This window comes from Cherax quadricarinatus, chromosome 4, assembly GCF_038502225.1.
Source record: "Cherax quadricarinatus isolate ZL_2023a chromosome 4, ASM3850222v1, whole genome shotgun sequence".
In the NCBI taxonomy this organism is placed as follows: Eukaryota; Metazoa; Arthropoda; class Malacostraca; order Decapoda; family Parastacidae; genus Cherax; species Cherax quadricarinatus.
Window position 1 is genome coordinate 15,756,883 of NC_091295.1, and position 21,804 is coordinate 15,778,686.

The following is a 21,804-nucleotide window of genomic DNA, read 5'->3' on the forward strand; positions in this document are numbered from 1 at the left end:
CAGTTGTGTTATGTAGTTATCCTAGGTAAATGGTCGTGTGTCATCATTCCTTCCTTCCTAATTTCCTTCATTCCTTTCCTACCTGGAGGGCATTCCACCTCTCTTCCTACATTCCTTCATTACTTTTTTCCTTCCTTTCATCTAGTCCTTCCTTCATTCCTGCCTTCCCTTCTTGCTTCTGGTTTCTATAATATATATACACATATATAGTCACTAGATACTTTCATAAAACTGCTATTATCACCCTTCAGCAAGCTTGTCTTGTGTGCGAGTGTGTGGCTTATAATTGTTTTGAGTCAGGAGTGGGCAGCTGTCAAAATGACATATTGTCTCATTAGTCACTCCCCCTACCGCCTGTCAAAACAATGGGGTCGGATGCTGCTTCCCCCTCCATTCTATCTAATTATCTTTCTCCCTCATTCTATCTCTTTCAATCTGTCTCTCTTTCTCTCTCTCTGTCTATCTCTGTCTCACAGGTACACATAAATACAACTATACATAGTGTAAATTACCTAGGATAACCCAAAAAATCCAGACAAAGTGCTATACTCTGCTTGAAGATGTGAGTAAACGTGATGATGACACAGTCTTGTGGCTCTCTCTGAGACAGAGCTAGACGGATAGACAGTGAGTTTGGCAGACAGACAAATAGACAGACAGACAAATGTTTGTTCGTCGTCATCTTCTCCTCCTCCTCCTCCTCCTTCTTCTCCTCCTCCTTCTTCTCCTCCTTCTCCTCCTCCTGGCTCTTGACAGATGGACAGCTGCCCCCCTCCCTCCACCCTCCTTTACGCTCATCAAAGGTCAGCTCTTATCAGATGTTATCTCCCCTTATCTTGTCACTGTCATGGGGTGAACTGTTTTCATGCCTCAAGGGAACATATTATTACATATTATTATTATTAGGTATTAGGTGTTGTTATTATTATTATTATTATTATTCCTATTATTCTTCTTCTTCTTCTTCTTCTTCCTCCTCCTTCCACCTTCCTCCTCCTCCTCCCTCCCTCCTTCCTCCCTAATTCCTCCTCCTCCCTCCTTCCACCTCCTCCCTCCTTCTTCCTCCTCCCTCCTTCTTCCTCCTCCCTCCTTCTTCCTCCTCCCTCCTTCCTCCTCCTCACTCCTCCTTCCTTCCTCTTCCTCCTTCCTTCCTCCTCCTCTTCTTCCTCCTCCTCTTCTTCCTCCTCCTCCTCTTCTTCCTCCTCCTCCTCCTCTTCCTCCTCCTCCTCCTCCATTGCTTTTGGTCTCAAACTCCTCGAAATCATGAAATTGATCTTCATTGACACTTCCATCTGTGTTAGAGCATCACTTGGGAAGAGAAGAGTCCCAGATTTGCTGGGAAGTCACATATTTCTTACCGCTAGACATGCTGAAAAAGGACGACTGAAATGGTATTCCCACAATGCACCACTGGCTCCCCGATTTTTTTTATATGGTACACACTGACCATGGAGACCCATTCTCTCACATGTGGGCCTACCAGCTTTCTCCTGTTTGATTTGAAGCCACTAGAATTTACGCGTACAGATACGTCAAACATGGTATCTCCTATGACGTACATATACGACCGCTTATATGTACGTTGGCAGACAGCAACCACCCAGGGAAGTACTACCGTCCTGCCAGATGACTGTGAAACAAAAACCTGTAACTGTTTTGCATGATGGTAGGATTGCTGGTTTCTTTTTCTGTCTCATAAACACGCTAGATAACAGGGATATCTTGCTACTCCTACTTACACTTTGGTCACACTTCACAGACATGCACATGCATATATATATACATACATCTAGGTTTTTCTCCTTTTTCTAAATAGCTCTTGTTCTTCTTTATTTCTTCTATTGTCCATGGGGAAGTGGAAAAGAATCTTTCCTCCGTAAGTCATGCGTGTCGTATGAGGCGACTAAAATGCCGGGAGCAATGGGCTGGTAACCCCTTCTCCTGTAGACATTTACTAAAAAAGAGAAGAAGAAAAACTTTATAAAACTGGGATGCTTAAATGTGCGTGGATGTAGTGCGGATGACAAGAAACAGATGATTGCTGATGTTATGAATGAAAAGAAGTTGGATGTCCTGGCCCTAAGCGAAACAAAGCTGAAGGGGGTAGGAGAGTTTCAGTGGGGGGAAATAAATGGGATTAAATCTGGAGTATCTGAGAGAGTTAGAGCAAAGGAAGGGGTAGCAGTAATGTTAAATGATCAGTTATGGAAGGAGAAAAGAGAATATGAATGTGTAAATTCAAGAATTATGTGGATTAAAGTAAAGGTTGGATGCGAGAAGTGGGTCATAATAAGCGTGTATGCACCTGGAGAAGAGAGGAATGCAGAGGAGAGAGAGAGATTTTGGGAGACGTTAAGTGAATGTATAGGAGCCTTTGAACCAAGTGAGAGAGTAATTGTGGTAGGGGACCTGAATGCTAAAGTAGGAGAAACTTTTAGAGAGGGTGTGGTAGGTAAGTTTGGGGTGCCAGGTGTAAATGATAATGGGAGCCCTTTGATTGAACTTTGTATAGAAAGGGGTTTAGTTATAGGTAATACATATTTTAAGAAAAAGAGGATAAATAAGTATACAAGATATGATGTAGGGCAAAATGACAGTAGTTTGTTGGATTATGTATTGGTAGATAAAAGACTGTTGAGTAGACTTCAGGATGTACATGTTTATAGAGGGGCCACAGATATATCAGATCACTTTCTAGTTGTAGCTACACTGAGAGTAAAAGGTAGATGGGATACAAGGAGAATAGAAGCATCAGGGAAGAGAGAGGTGAAGGTTTATAAACTAAAAGAGGAGGCAGTTAGGGTAAGATATAAACAGCTATTGGAGGATAGATGGGCTAATGAGAGCATAGGCAATGGGGTCGAAGAGGTATGGGGTAGGTTTAAAAATGTAGTGTTAGAGTGTTCAGCAGAAGTTTGTGGTTACAGGAAAGTCGGTACAGGAGGGAAGAGGAGCGATTGGTGGAATGATGATGTAAAGAGAGTAGTAAGGGAGAAAAAGTTAGCATATGAGAAGTTTTTACAAAGTAGAAGTGATGCAAGGAGGGAAGAGTATATAGAGAAAAAGAGAGAGGTTAAGAGAGTGGTGAAGCAATGTAAAAAGAGAGCAAATGAGAGAGTGGGTGAGATGTTATCAACAAATTTTGTTGAAAATAAGAAAAAGTTTTGGAGTGAGATTAACAAGTTAAGAAAGCCTAGAGAACAAATGGATTTGTCAGTTAAAAATAGGAGAGGAGAGTTATTAAATGGAGAGTTAGAGGTATTGGGAAGATGGAGGGAATATTTTGAGGAATTGTTAAATGTTGATGAAGATAGGGAAGCTGTGATTTCGTGTATAGGGCAAGGAGGAATAACATCTTGTAGGAGTGAGGAAGAGCCAGTTGTGAGTGGGGGGAAAGTTCGTGAGGCAGTAGGTAAAATGAAAGGGGGTAAGGCAGCCGGGATTGATGGGATAAAGATAGAAATGTTAAAAGCAGGTGGGGATATAGTTTTGGAGTGGTTGGTGCAATTATTTAATAAATGTATGGAAGAGGGTAAGGTACCTAGGGATTGGCAGAGAGCATGCATAGTTCCTTTGTATAAAGGCAAAGGGGATAAAAGAGAGTGCAAAAATTATAGGGGGATAAGTCTGTTGAGTATACCTGGTAAAGTGTATGGTAGAGTTATTATTGAAAGAATTAAGAGTAAGACGGAGAATAGGATAGCAGATGAACAAGGAGGCTTTAGGAAAGGTAGGGGGTGTGTGGACCAGGTGTTTACAGTGAAACATATAAGTGAACAGTATTTAGATAAGGCTAAAGAGGTCTTTGTGGCATTTATGGATTTGGAAAAGGCATATGACAGGGTGGATAGGGGGGCAATGTGGCAGATGTTGCAAGTGTATGGTGTAGGAGGTAGGTTACTGAAAGCAGTGAAGAGTTTTTACGAGGATAGTGAGGCTCAAGTTAGAGTATGTAGGAAAGAGGGAAATTTTTTCCCAGTAAAAGTAGGCCTTAGACAGGGATGTGTGATGTCACCGTGGTTGTTTAATATATTTATAGATGGGGTTGTAAGAGAAGTAAATGCGAGGGTCTTGGCAAGAGGCGTGGAGTTAAAAGATAAAGAATCACACACAAAGTGGGAGTTGTCACAGCTGCTCTTTGCTGATGACACTGTGCTCTTGGGAGATTCTGAAGAGAAGTTGCAGAGATTGGTGGATGAATTTGGTAGGGTGTGCAAAAAAAGAAAATTAAAAGTGAATACAGGAAAGAGTAAGGTTATGAGGATAACAAAAAGATTAGGTGATGAAAGATTGAATATCAGATTGGAGGGAGAGAGTATGGAGGAGGTGAACGTATTCAGATATTTGGGAGTGGACGTGTCAGCGGATGGGTCTATGAAAGATGAGGTGAATCATAGAATTGATGAGGGAAAAAGAGTGAGTGGTGCACTTAGGAGTCTGTGGAGACAAAGAACTTTGTCCTTGGAGGCAAAGAGGGGAATGTATGAGAGTATAGTTTTACCAACGCTCTTATATGGGTGTGAAGCGTGGGTGATGAATGTTGCAGCGAGGAGAAGGCTGGAGGCAGTGGAGATGTCATGTCTGAGGGCAATGTGTGGTGTGAATATAATGCAGAGAATTCCTAGTTTGGAAGTTAGGAGGAGGTGCGGGATTACCAAAACTGTTGTCCAGAGGGCTGAGGAAGGGTTGTTGAGGTGGTTCGGACATGTAGAGAGAATGGAGCGAAACAGAATGACTTCAAGAGTGTATCAGTCTGTAGTGGAAGGAAGGCGGGGTAGGGGTCGGCCTAGGAAAGGTTGGAGGGAGGGGGTAAAGGAGGTTTTGTGTGTGAGGGGCTTGGACTTCCAGCAGGCATGCGTGAGCGTGTTTGATAGGAGTGAATGGAGACAAATGGTTTTTAATACTTGACGTGCTGTTGGAGTGTGAGCAAAGTAACATTTATGAAGGGATTCAGGGAAACCGGCAGGCCGGACTTGAGTCCTCGAGATGGGAAGTACAGTGCCTGCACTCTGAAGGAGGGGTGTTAATGTTGCAGTTTAAAAACTGTAGTGAAAAGCACCCTTCTGGCAAGACAGTGATGGAGTGAATGATGGTGAAAGTTTTTCTTTTTCGGGCCACCCTGCCTTGGTGGGAATCGGCCAGTGTGATAATAATAATAAAAAATAATACGACCGCGACAGTCAAAGGGTTAAGTAGGGGCCCAATACTGGACGTTTTTCTCGACTTTGATTTGGCATAGGAGAAGAAATACTTTGGGTTTCTTTCGATTTCATTTATGGCTTTTAGTTCTTCCCACGATTCCTGACTCCTATAAGATTCCTTTAGCTTAAGTTCGATGCTTGCTATTTCTCTGACCAGTGTCTCCATACGCATTTCACATATATTGACCTCTTTTAGCCGCTCTGTTTTTCTTTTCCGTCCCCTGTAAAGGGAGAGCCTGTCTCTTTCTATTTTACATCTACTCCTCCTTTTTCTTAGAGGAATAAGCCTTGTGCATACATCGAGTGCCACCAAGTTAATCTGTTCTAGGCATAAGTTGGGGTCTGTGTTGCTTAGTATATCTTCCCAGCTTATATCGGTTAGGACTTGGTTTACTTGGTCCCACTTTATGTTTTTGTTATTGAAGTTGAATTTGGTGAATGCTCCCTCGTGACTAATCTCATTATGTCGGTCTGGGGCTCCGCGCACACGTCTGAACCTCAATTATGTTGTGATCTGAGTATATCGTTTTTGATATGGTGACATTTCTTATCAGATCATCATTGTTAGTGAAGATGAGGTCTAGTGTATTCTCCAGTCTAGTAGGCTCTATTATTTGCTGGTTTAAATTGAATTTTGTGCAGATTTAAAAGCTCGTGTGAGTGTGAGTCTTCATCAGAGCTGCCTCTTGGTGTTATTACTGCAACAATATTATTTGCTATATTCCTCCATTTTAGGTACAGTACCATATAGTACCATTTGGCACAATGAACCATATGGTATCATTGTACTGTATGGTACAATGTACCATATGGTACCATTGCATCATATGGTACCATTACACCATATGGTACCATTGCACCATATGGTACCATTGTACCAAATAGTGCCATTGTACCATATGGACCATTGTGTCATATAACACCATTGTATCATGTGCCACTGTACCATATGGACCATTGTGTCATATAACACCATTGTATCATGTGCCACTGTACCATATGGCACCATTGTATCATATGGTGCCATTGTACCATATGGTGCCATTGTACCATATGGTATAATTGCACCCTATGATACCATTGTACCATATCGTACTATATGGTACCATTGTATTCAACACAATAACTGCACTAATATTTTCATCATTTTGTTTACAATAAACTTGTCAACAAGTTTTGTAAGCAATATAATGATAAACAAATTAGTGCAGTTATTGTGTTGAATACAATGAGTGTACACTTATACAATATACATTATACTGGTCTCACAGGCCACAGATGTTATTAGAAAAAGTAAAAAATTTGAAAAGAAAAAAGTATAAAAAACGTAAAAAAAAAAAAAAATGGGATTTTGCTGAAGTCACTTATGTTGCCGCCACCCGGTCATTTTGGGTCAACTTCCCGCCGTTGTATCTCGGTAAGTACTGATCAGAAAAAAAATTTTTGTTTTATTACCTTCACAAAAATATACTCTTTAATTCTCTAAGAAAAAAAATAATTTTTTTTTTTTTTTCAAAATTTCTTGGACACTGGAGCACCACTTCAGATTTTGGCCTTGGACCCTGAAGGGGTTAAAAAATGTATTTTTTGATAATATTTTTGGGTATCTGGAAAGGATTAATTGTATTTACATTATTTCTTTTTTGGATTTAGGCCGACCTTCTGGAACGGATTACAGCCAATAACCGATGGTCCACTGTAGATTACTAATCCAAGTGAATATTAACCCTTTCAAGGTTGGTGCCGTACTAGTACATCTTGCATGCCAGGGTTGGTGCCATACTAGTACGCATAAATTCTAGCTCCTTCAAATCTAGCAAGAGAAAGCTAGTAGGCCTACATATGAAAGAATGGGTTTATGTGGTCAGTGTGCACAGTATAAAAAAATCCTGCAGCACACAGTGCATAATGAGAAAAAAAAAAAACTTCGACCGTGTTTTTGCTTTAAAACAGCGACTTTGCAGTGTATTTTCGTATGCTATTGATGGTTGTATTCTAGTTTTCCTGATCTCATTTTATAGAATGGAAGACATATTACAGAAATTGAGATGATTTTGATTGGTTTCACAATGAAAAGTACCTTGAAATTGAGCTCAAAGTAGCAGAAATGTTTGATTTTTGCCAAAGTTCAAAAGTAAACAAATCATGCCAAAAGTCCAATACACATCAACTGGTGAGTCTAATATTCTTTCACAAGTGTGCTGATACTATTTATACCATTTCTACACTAATGCAATAGTCTGCATAACAGTAAATCTTCTATTTTTTTTTTTTGAGAATAAAAAATTCAAAGTGGAAAGCAAAAGAAATGTAAGAGATGCCTGGGGATGTGACTAATGAACAGAAAAAATGTTATTTTAGTGCCAGGAATGTCTGTCTTGTTTATTCTGGACCCTATTTGGAAAGTGGCATCTTTTGAAATTTGTGCAAAACTGGCAAAATTGCCAATTCCTGACCACTTTATTGGATAGCTGAAATCAGTAAATGGGTGGTTTCTTGTACTCATTTGATAGAAAAAATGGAGTTCTAGCAAAATAGTCATGATTTTTGTTGACTGGTACATTGGAATTGGCTCAAAATACAGCTCAAAGTGGGCAAAATCGCCAATGCGTAAACATCGTTGAGACCACTAACTTTGTGAGAGCATAATTCCGTAAGTTTTCCATCAAATTTCATAATTTTGGTGTCATTATGATCAGGAAAAGATTCTCTATCATTTCATAAGAAAAAATAATTTTTTTCTTCGAAAAATTTCCGACCCTGAACAAGTTTAGGAGAGGGCCTACCGACCCTAAAAGGGTTAAAAATAAATTTATATGTTCATGAGATTTAGTACCTATGTATACCATCCTGCTTCAAATGTTACTGCAACACCAAGTAAACTAATTTTAAATATTTATGAGGTCTACAGAAATCAGAGCAAATTAACTAAATTTATTCAGATGACTCCAGATGCATTATGTACACATGGATAACTTTGCATATCATGGAAAAATAACTTACTACTTTCCTGTGGAATGAAAGTAATCGAACACGATGGTCTTTTTGAAAATCTAGCAGACGGTTAATTTGAGTGTGTTGTCTTTTGAGTAATACCCCAGGCTCCAAAAAGAATATTTCTGTTTCTGGCTTCATCTGTAAGATAATGCAAAAAATATAATTGTCATTATAGTTTGTAAATTAATAATCATATCATTAACTGAAATGTTAAAAGCAGGGGAGGACAAAGTGTTGGAATGGTTGGTATTTTTGTTTAATAAATGTATGAAAGAGGAGAAGGTACCTAGGAATTGGCGGAGAGCGTGTATAGTCCCTTTATATATAGGGAAGGGGGACAAGAGACTGTAAAAATTACAGAGGAATAAGTTTACTGAGTATACCAGTAAAAGTGTATGGTAGGGTTATTATTGAAAGAATTAGAGGTAAGACAGAATGTAGAATTGCGGATGAGCAAGGAGGTTTTAGAGTGGGTAGGGGATATGTAAATCAAGTGTTTACATTGAAGCATATATGTGAACAGTATTTTGATAAAGGTAGGGAAGTTTTTATTGCATTTATGGATTTAGAAAAAGCATATGATAGAGTGGATAGGAGAGCAATGTGGCAGATTTTGCAAGTACAGTGGACCCCCGCATAGCGACTTTAATCTGTGCAAGAGGGCTCATTGTTATGCGAAATGATCGGTATGCGAATGAATTTTCCCCATAAGAAATAATGGAAATCAAATTAATCCGTGCAAGACACCCAAAAGTATGAAAAAAAAAATTTTACCACATGAAATATACATTTTCCTACACACAAAGAGAAGGATACATGCACAACAGTAGAGTAGTACATGCACAGTATATATTGTGCATGTACTACTCTACTAAATGAAGAATAAATGACACTTACCTTTATTGAAGATGCAGCAATGACTGATGAGACACTGTGTCCTGGGAGTGCCTTTTCCTCCTGAGTACTGTAGGTCCTGTTTGGCATTTTCTTCCAGAACAGGCCTTATCACACTGTGTATGCCACTACGATTCTTAAATCTCTCAAACCAACCTTTGCTGGCTTTAAATTCACCAATATGAGCACTAGTTCCAGGCATTTTTCCCTGTTCACCTGGGTGTTAGTCGACTGGTGTGGGTTGCATCCTGGGAGACAAGATTAAGGACCCCAATGGAAATAAGTTAGACAGTCTTCGATGACACTGACTTTTTTGGGTTATCCTGGGTGGCAAATCCTCTGGGGTTAATTGTTTCTTGGTATTCTCAATAAGCCACACCAACAACGGTGCTACAGCAGCAGCAGCAGCAGCAGCTGACAGTGCTACAGCAGCAGCAGACGATGCTACAGCAGCAGCAGACGATGCTACAGCAGCAGCAGACGGTACTACAGCAGCAGCAGACGGTACTACAGCAGCAGCAGCAGCTGACGGTGGTACAGCAGCAGCAGCAGCTGACGGTGCTACAGCAGCAGCAGCAGCTGACAGTGCAGCAGCAGCTGTACCACCAATAGTAGCGATGGTTGATTGGGGTTTATTATACAACCTGGCCAGCTCGGAGACACGCACTCCACTTTCATACTTATCAATGATCTTTTTCTTCATCTCTATAGTAATTCTCACCCTTATTGCTGTAGGGTTGGCACTAGAAGCTTTCTTGGGGCCCATGGTCACTTATTTTGCACATAAAATCACCAAAAACACTGTAATAATACGAAATGTTCCGATTGTATGCTTGGATGTTACCGCGGAGGCTGGCTGGTAAACAATGCCACCGGCGGCACATGTGAGGCTGGCTAAGGGCACACATTGGACGCATCTCGGACGAAGAGCGGTGAGCGGGTTTTTGGGCGGTATGCGAGGCAAAATTTTTGCGATAAAAGTGAGCGGTATGCGGATTGAACGGTATGCAATGCGTACGGTATGCGGGGGTCCACTGTATATGGAATATGTGGTAAGTTACTAAATGCTGTAAAGAGTTTTTATAAGGATAGTGAGGCTCAGGTTGGGGTGTGTATAAGATAGGGAGATTACTTCCTGGTAAAAGTAGGTCTTAGACAGGGATGTGTAATGTCACCATGGTTGTTTAATATATTTATAGATGGGGTAGTAAAAGAAGTAAATGCTAGGGTGTTCGGGAGAGGGGTGGGATTAAATTATGGGGAATTAAATACAAAATGGGAAGTGACACAGTTACTTTTTGGTTATGATACTGTGCTTATGGGAGATTCTAAAGAAAAATTGCAAAGGTTAGTGGACGAATTTGGGAGTGTGTATAAAGGTAGAAAGTTGAAAGTGAACATAGAAAACAGTAAGGTGATGAGAGTATCAAATGATTTAGATAAAGAAAAATTGGATATCAAATTGGGGAGGAGGAGTATGGAAGAAATAAATGTTTTCAGATATTTGGGAGTTGACGTGTCAGCGGATAGATTTATGAAGGATGAAGTTAATCATAGAATTGATGAAGGAAAAAAGGTGAGTGGTGCGAAGAAGGGAATGTGTGAAAGTATAGTAGCACCAACACTCTTATATGGGTGTGAAGCTTGGGTTGTAAATGCTGCAGCAAAGAGGCAGTTGGAGGCAGTGGAGATGTCCTGTCTAAGGGCAATGTGTGGTGTAAATATTATGCAGAAAATTCGGAGTGTGGAAATTAGAAGGTGTGGATTTTATAAAAGTATTAGTCAGAGGCTGAAGAGGGTTTGTTGAGGTGGTTTGGTCATTTAGAGAGAATGGATCAAAGTAGAATGACATGGAGAGTGTATAAATCTGTAGGGGAAGGAAGGCTGGGTAGGGGTCATCCTCAAAAAGGTTGGAGGGAGGGGGTAAAGGAGGTGTTGTGGGTGAGGGGTTTGGACTTCCAGCAAGCGTGCATGAGCATGTTAGATAGGAGTGAATGGAGACGAATGGTATTTGGGACCTGATGAGCTTTTGGAGTGTGAGCAGGGTAATATTTAGTGAAGGGATTCAGGGAAACCGGTTATTTTATATAACCGGACTTGAGTCCTGGAAATGGGAAGTACAATACCTGCACTATAAAGGAGGAGTTTGGGATATTGGCAGTTTGGAGGGATATATTGTGTATTTTTATACGTATATACTTCTAAACTGTTGTATTCTGGTCACCCCTGCAAAAACAGTGATTATGTGTGTGAGGTGAAAGCGTTGAATGATGATGAGAGTATTTTCTTTTTGGGGATTTTCTTTCTTTTTGGGTCACCCTGCCTTGGTGGGAGATGGCCGACTTGTTAAAAAAAAAAAAAATCATTAACTGACAAAATATGAAATGAAAATCACAGTAAGACAACACAAGGGAAAAATAAAAGTCACTATTAACAAAAAGATCAAATGTCTGTTGAACACATGTAGCAAAGAAAATAATAATGTAATTTAAGTACCCAAGAAAAGTACCATAAAAAGGAGAATGGCATCCCACTTATTGACTTCAGAACAGACCCTACATATTTTCAATAGCAGTCTAGGCCAAGAGGTTTACTCTAATCTAAATAGTTGATGTTTGTGTCCTCTGGGAAACCCCAGCCTTAAATTCAAATTCAACCTCTAGTAGAATCTTTCTCCCACTGTTCTCAGGAATTGCAAACACATGAAGGGGGAATTTAAAACATTGGTTAACACATCTCGTGTGCTAATGTAGTTGCAGGAGTAGTTACAATGTTCACTTGTTAATACGCTTCATGTGTTAGTAAAGTACTTTGTCATATGTGAAAACTACATATCCATATTAACAATGTTATAAACATATGTAAAACAATATAATCTTATTCTTAATATCTGTAATCCTCTCAATCATTAAGACACTGATTGTGTTTCCTTTATGTTAACATCCAAGAATCGTCATTACCTATAATCATAATCACACCTGTAATTCTTTAAACAAACAAACTTGATAAGAAGCCATACAGCACATACTAACAGGATATTCAATTCTCTTGTATTCATTGTAATTTCTAAATTTATACTTATACCACCCAATATTGGATAGATAAAACCCTCTCAATTTGTCACTGCCTTTTTAATCTTAGGTTAGTCTTAAGTTTGCCTGAAATGCTCTGTTTATTACCTGGACCTAGAGTTTACCTGGAGTGAGTTCCGGGGGTCAATGCCCCCGCGGCCCGGTCTGTGACCAGGCCTCCTGGTGGATCAGAGCCTGATCAACCAGGCTGTTGCTGCTGGCTGCACGCAAACCAACGTACGAGCCACAGCCCTGCTGATCAGGAACTGACTTTAGGTGCTTGTCCAGTGCCAGCTTGAAGACTGCCAGGGGTCTGTTGGTAATCCCCCTTATGTGTGCTGGGAGGCAGTTGAACAGTCTCGGGCCCCTGACACTTATTGTATGGTCTCTTAACGTGCTAGTGACACCCCTGCTTTTCATTGGGGGGATGGTGCATCATCTGCCAAGTCTTTTGCTTTCGTAGTGAGTGATTTTCGTGTGCAAGTTCGGTACTAGTCCCTCTAGGATTTTCCAGGTGTATATAATCATGTATCTCTCCCTCCTGCGTTCCAGGGAATACAGGTTTAGGAACCTCAAGCGCTCCCAGTAATTGAGGTCTTTTATCTCCGTTATGCGCGCCGTGAAAGTTCTCTGTACATTTTCTAGGTCGGCAATTTCACCTGCCTTGAAAGGTGCTGTTAGTGTGCAGCAATATTCCAGCCTAGATAGAACAAGTGACCTGAAGAGTGTCATCATGGTCTTGGCCTCCCTAGTTTTGAAGGTTCTCATTATCCATCCTGTCATTTTTCTAGCAGATGCGATTGATACAATGTTATGGTCCTTGAAGGTGAGATCCTCCGACATGATCACTCCCAGGTCTTTGACGTTGGTGTTTCGCTCTATTTTGTGGCCAGAATTTGTTTTGTACTCTGATGAAGATTTAATTTCCTCATGTTTACCATATCTGAGTAATTGAAATTTCTCATCGTTGAACTTCATATTGTTTTCTGCAGCCCATTGAAAGATTTGGTTGATGTCCGCCTGGAGCCTTGCAGTGTCTGCAATGGAAGACACTGTCATGCAGATTCGGGTGTCATCTGCAAAGGAAGACATGGTGCTGTGGCTGACATCCTTGTCTATGACGGATATGAGGATGAGGAACAAGATGGGAGCTAGTACTGTGCCTTGTGGAACAGAGCTTTTCACCGTAGCTGCCTCGGACTTTACTCTGTTGACGACTACTCTCTGTGTTCTGTTAGTGAGGAAATTATAGATCCATCGACCGACTTTTCCTGTTATTCCTTTAGCACGCATTTTGTGCGCTATTACGCCATGGTCACACTTGTCGAAGGCTTTTGCAAAGTCTGTATATATTACATCTGCATTCTTTTTGTCTTCTAGTGCATTTAGGACCTTGTCGTAGTGATCCAATAGTTGAGACAGACAGGAGCAACCTGTTCTAAACCCATGTTGCCCTGGGTTGTGTAACTGATGGGTTTCTAGATGGGTGGTGATCTTGCTTCTTAGGACCCTTTCAAAGATTTTTATGATATGGGATGTTAGTGCTATTGGTCTGTAGTTCTTTGCTGTTGCTTTACTGCCCCCTTTGTGGAGTGGGGCTATGTCTGTTGTTTTTAGTAACTGTGGGACGACCCCCGTGTCCATGCTCCCTCTCCATAGGATGGAAAAGGCTCGTGATAGGGGCTTCTTGCAGTTCTTGATGAACACAGAGTTCCATGAGTCTGGCCCTGGGGCAGAGTGCATGGGCATGTCATTTACCGCCTGTTCGAAGTCATTTGGCGTCAGGATAACATCGGATAGGCTTGTGTTAATCAAATTTTGTGGCTCTCTCATAAAAAATTCATTTTGATCTTCGACTCTCAGTCTGGTTAGCGGCATGCTAAAAACTGAGTCATATTAGGACTTGAGTAGCTCACTCATTTCCTTGCTGTCATCTGTGTAGGACCCATCTTGTTTAAGTAGGGGCCCAATATTGGACGTTGTTCTCGATTTTGATTTGGCATAGGAGAAGAAATACTTTGGGTTTCTTTCGATTTCATTTATGGCCTTTAGTTCTTCCCGCGATTCCTGACTCCTAGAGGATTCTTTTAGCTTAAGTTCGATGCTTGCTATTTCTCTGACCAGTGTCTCCCTACGCATTTCAGATATATTGACCTCTTTTAGCCGCTCTGTTATTCTTTTCCGTCGCCTGTAAAGGGAGCACCTGTCTCTTTCTATTTTACATCTACTCCTCCTTTTTCTTAGAGGAATAAGCCTTGTGCATACATCGAGTGCCACCGAGTTAATCTGTTCTAGGCATAAGTTGGGGTCTGTGTTGCTTAGTATATCTTCCCAGCTTATATCGGTTAGGACTTGGTTTACTTGGTCCCACTTTATGTTTTTGTTATTGAAGTTGAATTTGGTGAATGCTCCCTCGTGACTAGTCTCCTTATGTCGGTCTGGGGCTCCACGCATACATGTCTGAACCTCAATTATGTTGTGATCTGAGTATATTGTTTTTGATATGGTGACATTTCTTATCAGATCATCACTGTTAGTGAAGATGAGGTCTAGTGTATTCTCCAGTCTAGTAGGCTCTATTATTTGCTGGTTTAAATTGAATTTTGTGCAGAGATTTAAAAGCTCGTGTGAGTGTGAGTTTTCATCAGAGCTGCCTCCTGGTGTTACTACTGCAACAATATTATTTGCTATATTCCTCCATTTTAGGTGCCTTAAGTTGAAATCCCCCAGGAGCAAGATGTTGGGTGCAGGAGCTGGAAGATTTTCCAGACAGTGGTCAATTTTTAACAGCTGTTCCTGGAATTGCTGGGATGTTGCATCCAGAGGCTTGTAGACTACCACAATGACTAGGTTTTGGTTCTCGACCTTTACTGCTAAAACTTCCACTACATCATTTGAGGCATTAAGCAGTTCTGTGTTATCGGACTGGTGGTATTGTTGGTACTGGGGGGGGGATTTTTTTTCCGGCATTAGTATCTGTATCTGTTGGTTTGGAGTGGAGGCCATCGACTGTGGTTCCACTCCAGGAATGACTGGATTTGGTGTACGATTTCTGCCATTTCCTGCCAGTTTTTTTTCCTTCCTGGCACTAAAAAACCTCTCCCTCTTGAGTGGCTGTGGCTACCCAGGTTTTCCCATGGCCTGGATGTTTTGTATCTTTTTGTCCCCTTTAGATGGTATGCCTGGCAATTTAAGTTATAGCACAGTCTTTCCTGTACTGAAGAGGTACACAGTTCAGGGTGAAAAAGCTTACAGGAAGGGAGTTTGCATTTTCCTGTTGTCATATGGGCATGGCATTTTCTAGGGTGGTCATAGTTGCACGTCCCATCTGTTTTTCCAGATTTCCCATGCCAGCAGATACCAAGTGCATAGTATGTGCACAGGCTTGGTTTCCGTTTGCCTTGGGTTTCTGTGACTGTATTCCCTGTTGGTGCATGTTTCCCTGTCTTACTCCTATCCTCCCTAGCACCAACAATGGAGCTCCCACCAGTTGTTTTTGGTAATATATCCTCAATATTGCTAGTGGAGTCCTCTTGTTTGCTATTTCCTGCGGTATTTCTAGTTTGCAATATTGGTTTTATCTTATCTTTGACTACACTTGTTTCCCTACTATGGCTCCTGTCCCCTATGAGGTCATTTATATGTATTCCTTCCTGCGTATAATTCCCGACTACCTGGACAAAATCTCCGGCTTCACTATTACTGTCTCCCAGGACAGCATCTCCAGCTTCACCATCACTGTCTCCCAGGACAGCACCTCTAGCTTCACCATTACTGTCTCCCAGGACAGCACCTCCAGCTTCACCATTACTGTCTCCCAGGACAGCACTATCAGCCCCACATTTACTGACTACCAGGACTTCATCTCCAGCCTTACAGTTTGTGACTACATGGCCAGTATCAAGGGCAGTACCATTCAGCCCAGACTTTTTATGTTCCCATCTGTTGTAGAAAGCTTCCAGGTTTTCTATGAAAGCAGCTTTGATGTTGTCCTCTTTTAATACCCTTGTGATTTTAGTCCACAGATTTATCTCATTTGGGCATACCCAAAAACACTTCCCTGTTTTAACACTGCTTGTAGCTAGTTCTTGGATATCTGCACAAGGGGCGTGACACCAATTTCCACAAAAATGACAATTTACCCATGTGGAAGCCTGTTTGTTTGACTGACCACAGACTACACACAGCTTCATAATGATTTGAATGGTTGATTTACTGCAATTCTACTAGCAACCTCTTGAATATTCTATTAATAACCTCCTTAAATGAAGCTCTAGCTATTAAGGGTCTTTCTGCATTCACACCTAAATGCCATTCACTTTTGTGCAAACATTGTATCATGCTGAAGAAAAGTATCTTATCCTAAGCATTACAAATACCTAAAGAGGTACTTGCAATTTTGGTTAATATGAAAATTAGTTTTCAAACATTAATCACTAACTGGACAGAGTAGAGGTGAAGAAAAGATGTATAAAAATTCAGCTGTTTGCCTTACCCTCACCCCAAAATATTTATTTTATTTATCACACTGGCCGATTCCCACCAAGGCAGGGTGGCCCGAAAAAGAAAAACTTTCACCATCATTCACTCCATCACTGTCTTGCCAGAAGGGTGCTTTACACTACAGTTTTTAAACTGCAACATTAACACCCCTCCTTCAGAGTGCAGGCACTGTACTTCCCATCTCCAGGACTCAAGTCCGGCCTGCCGGTTTCCCTGAACCCCTTCATAAATGTTACTTTGCTCACACTCCAACAGCACGTCAAGTATTAAAAACCATTTGTCTCCATTTACTCCTATCAAACACGCTCACGCATGCCTGCTGGAAGTCCAAGCCCCTCGCACACAAAACCTCCTTTACCCCCTCCCTCCAACCTTTCCTAGGCCGACCCCTACCCCGCCTTCCTTCCACTACAGACTGATACACTCTTGAAGTTCATCTGCTATCCTATTCTCCGTCTTACTCTTAATTCTTTCAATAATAACTCTACCATACACTTTACCAGGTATACTCAACAGACTTATCCCCCTATAATTTTTGCACTCTCTTTTATCCCCTTTGCCTTTATACAAAGGAACTATGCATGCTCTCTGCCAATCCCTAGGTACCTTACCCTCTTCCATACATTTATTAAATAATTGCACCAACCACTCCAAAACTATATCCCCACCTGCTTTTAACATTTCTATCTTTATCCCATCAATCCCAGCTGCCTTACCCCCTTTCATTTTACCTACTGCCTCACGAACTTCCCCCACACTCACAACTGGCTCTTCCTCACTCCTACAAGATGTTATTCCTCCTTGCCCTATACACGAAATCACAGCTTCCCTATCTTCATCAACATTTAACAATTCCTCAAAATATTCCCTCCATCTTCCCAATACCTCTAACTCTCCATTTAATAACTCTCCTCTCCTATTTTTAACTGACAAATCCATTTGTTCTCTAGGCTTTCTTAACTTGTTAATCTCACTCCAAAACTTTTTCTTATTTTCAACAAAATTTGTTGATAACATCTCACCCACTCTCTCATTTGCTCTCTTTTTACATTGCTTCACCACTCTCTTCATTTCTAGCATGGAAAAATCAATGAGTTCACTACCACAATACATAAATATTATAAGTATTAGAGCAGACATAAAAGCATGACATGCAGTATTCATTGCAATAATATTATACAGTACTGAGAATTAGACATATGCAACACCTGGGTATCTCTATTTGAAGACATTTTTACCAACTAGAAGCTTTATTAACCCCTTGACTGTCGCAACCCCCAATCCTGAGGTGTCTCCTGGTGTTGCAAAATTAAAAAAAAAAAAAAAAAAATTCTTATGAAATGATAAAGAATATTTTCCCGATTGTAATGACACCAAAAAAATTAAATTTGATGGAAAACTGACGGAATTATGCTCTCGCGAAGTTAGCGACCTCGGCGATATTTACAAATCGGCGATTTCGCCCACTTTGAGCCCTATTTTCGGCTAATTCTGTTGTTCCAGTCGACCAAACTCATAGCTATTTCTTTAGAACTCTATTTTTTCTATCGATTGAGTACAAGAAACTGCCCATTTACCAATTTCAACTACGCAATAATGTGGTCAGAAATTTGCAATTTGGCCAATTTCACGAAAATTAAAAAAAATGACAATTTCAAAATAAGGTCCAGAATGAACAATCCAGACATTCCTGGCTCTAAAATAACATTTTCTTTGTTCATCAGTCACGTCTCCAGGCCCCTCTGATATTACTCTTGCTTTCTATTTTGAATTTTTATTCAAACAAAAAATAGAAGACTTACTATTATGCAGACTACTGCAATACTGTAATAATTGTATAAATAACATCAATCCATTCATGACTGCATATTAGAATGGCTAGTTGGACATTTATTGGACAATGACATCATTTGTTTACTTCCGAACATTGGCAAAAATCAAACATTTCCCCTACTTTGAGCTCCATTTCCAGGTTCTTTTTATAGTAAAATCAATCAAAATCACCTCTATTTCTATAATATGTTTTCCATTCTATCAAATGAGACCAAGAAAACGAGAATACAACCATAAATACTATACGAAAATAGACCACAAAGTCGGCATTTTAATTAAAAAAAATGGTCAGTTTTTTTTTCTCATTATGCACTGCGTGCTCCAGGATTTTTTTTATATGGTGCACACTGACCACACAGACCCATTCTCTCACATGTGGGCCTACCAGCTTTCTCCTGCTTGATTAGAAGCCGCTTGAATTTATGAGTATATATACGTCAAACATGGTACCTCGTAAGACGTATATATACGGCCGTGACAGTCAAAGCATTAAGTCAATACAGATATGCTATGCAGACAGTAGATGTGGAAATCAGTACGTACTTCATCCTTGCCACTAGTTAGTAAAAGTCTTCAAATAATGCCCAGGTGTTGCACATATATCTAATTCCTCATACAATATTCATATTCAATATAAGCCAATATTACATTAAAATATGTTTTAAAAAAAATTTCCACTTTAACATACCTTAGAAGATAAAGGAATTAACTGGCACTGTGAAGAGCATGCACCACACTTGCCAGGACATTCAGCTGAAATTATTTTTTAGCCTTTTCTAACTTAGTATAAAACATTTTATTATAAGAATATGACAATATCAGTGACAACAGCAATGCAAACAGTGGTAAATGACAAACTCTGAAATCTGTCCATTTTCCTTCTGCTTCCCATAAACTATATAGTATTAACAATTACAATTGGTACATTACAATACAGTAGGGCCCTGCTTTATGGCATTTCGCCTTTACAGTGTTCCGCTAATAGTGGACCCTTGGTTATCAGCTAACTCGGTGTTTGGCCAGTGTTTCGGCTCCCGGTGATCAGCCGTTATTTCAGTGATTGGCCATTTCAGATGTGTCCATCAGCCGGCTAGGGCCACTTGCACAACAGTTTGGCTGTGTCTCTCTGTGCGTGAGAAAGCTTCTGCTCGTACATCCAAACATATCACTTGTTTCCCATTTTTTTTTTGTTTTTTGTTTTTTTTTGCAGTGCAACTGCGAAATAAGTAACCATGGCTCCAAAGAAAGTTCCTGTGGCAAAGAAAGTGAGAAACACCATGGAATATAAGCGTGAAGTGTAGCAGGCATGCAGGAAGTGTAGCAGGCATGCACGGAGTGTAGCAGGCATGCAGGGAGTGTAGCAGGCATGCAGGGAGTGTAGCAGGCATGCAGGGAGTGTAGCAGGCATGCAGGGAGTGTAGCAGGCATGCAGGGAGTGTAGCAGGCATGCAGGGAGTGTAGCAGGCATGCAGGGAGTGTAGCAGGCATGCAGGGAGTGTAGCAGGCATGCAGGGAGTGTAGCAGGCATGCAGGGAGTGTAGCAGGCATGCAGGGAGTGTAGCAGACATGCATGGAGTGTAGCAGGCATGCATGGAGTGTAACAGGCATGCAGGGAGTGTAGCAGGCATGCAGGGAGTGTAGCAGGCATGCAGGGAGTGTAGCAGGCATGCAGGGAGTGTAGCAGGCATGCAGGGCATGCAGGGAGTGTAGCAGGCATGCAGGGAGTGTAGCAGGCATGCAGGGAGTGTAGCAGGCATGCAGGGAGTGTAGCAGGCATGCAGGGAGTGTAGCAGGCATGCAGGGAGTGTAGCAGGCATGCAGGGAGTGTAGCAGGAATGCAGGGAGTGTAGCAGGCATGCAGCGAGTGTAGCAGGCATGCAGGGAGTGTAGCAGGCATACAGGGAGTGTAGCAGGCATGCAGGGAGTGTAGCAGGCATGCAGGGAGTGTAGCAGGCATGCAGGGAGTGTAGCAGGCATGCAGGGAGTGTAGCAGGCATGCAGGGAGTGTAGCAGGCATGCAGGGAGTGTAGCAGGCATGCAGGGAGTGTAGCAGGCATGCAGGGAGTGTAGCAGGCATGCAGGGAGTGTAGCAGGCATGCAGGGAGTGTAGCAGGCATGCAGGGAGTGTAGCAGGCATGCAGGGAGTGTAGCAGGCATGCAGGGAGTGTAGCAGGCATGCAGGGAGTGTAGCAGGCATGCAGGGAGTGTAGCAGGCATGCAGGGAGTGTAGCAGGCATGCAGGGAGTGTAGCAGGAATGCAGGGAGTGTAGCAGGCATGCAGGAAGTGTAGCAGGCATGCAGGGAGTGTAGCAGGCATGCAGGGAGTGTAGCAGGCATGCAGGGAGTGTAGCAGGCATGCAGGGAGTGTAGCAGGCATGCAGGGAGTGTAGCAGGCATGCAGGGAGTGTAGCAGGCATGCAGGGAGTGTAGCAGGCATGCAGGGAGTGTAGCAGGCATGCAGGGAGTGTAGCAGGCATGCAGGGAGTGTAGCAGGCATGCAGGGAGTGTAGCAGGCATGCAGGGAGTGTAGCAGGCATGCAGGGAGTGTAGCAGGCATGCAGGGAATATAGCAGGCATGCAGGGAGTGTAGCAGGCATGCAGGGAGTCTAACAGGCATGCAGGGAGTGTAACAGGCATGCAGGGGGTGTAGCAGGCATGCAGGGGGTGTAGCAGGCATGCAGGGGGTGTAGCAGGCATGCAGGGAGTGTAGCAGGCATGCAGGGAGTGTAGCAGGCATGCAGGGAGTGTAGCAGGCATGCAGGGAGTATAACAGGCATGCAGGGAGTATAACAGGCATGCAGGGGGTGTAGCAGGCATGCAGGGGGTGTAGCAGGCATGCAGGGGGTGTAACAGGCATGCAGGGAGTATAACAGGCATGCAGGGAGTGTAGCAGGCATGCAGGGGGTGTAGCAGGTATGCAGGAAGTGCAGCAGGCATGCAGGAAGTGCAGCAGGCATGCAGGGAGTGTAGCAGGCATGCAGGGGGTGTAGCAGGCATGCAGGGGGTGTAGCAGGCATGCAGGGAGTGTAGCAGGCATGCAGGGGGTGTAGCAGGCATGCAGGGGGTGTAGCAGGCATGCAGGGGGTGTAGCAGGCATGCAGGGGGTGTAGCAGGCATGCAGGGAGTGTAGCAGGCATGCAGGGGGTGTAGCAGGCATGCAGGGGGTGTAGCAGGCATGCAGGGAGTGTAGCAGGCATGCAGGGGGTGTAGCAGGCATGCAGGGAGTGTAACAGGCATGCAGGGAGTGTAGCAGGCATGCAGGGGGTGTAGCAGGCATGCAGGGAGTGTAGCAGGCATGCAGGGAA

At 42.2% G+C, this 21,804-nt stretch overlaps 1 protein-coding gene across 5 annotated transcripts in view; it reads right to left on the reverse strand.

The window, feature by feature from the left end:
* Window positions 1-21,804, reverse strand: part of LOC128684185 (probable E3 SUMO-protein ligase RNF212) — a 122,127-nt gene that overhangs the window by 56,253 nt on the left and 44,070 nt on the right. For 4 of the 5 annotated variants that reach the window (XM_070094745.1, XM_070094741.1, XM_070094734.1 and 1 more), the window contains 2 exons: window positions 19,188-19,252; window positions 8,205-8,336 (listed from right to left, as the gene is read on the reverse strand). In XM_070094745.1, the coding sequence (XP_069950846.1) occupies window positions 8,205-8,336; window positions 19,188-19,252 (197 nt within the window). The remainder of the gene's footprint in view (window positions 1-8,204; window positions 8,337-19,187; window positions 19,253-21,804) is intronic. The other variant, XM_070094752.1, reaches the window with a different exon arrangement.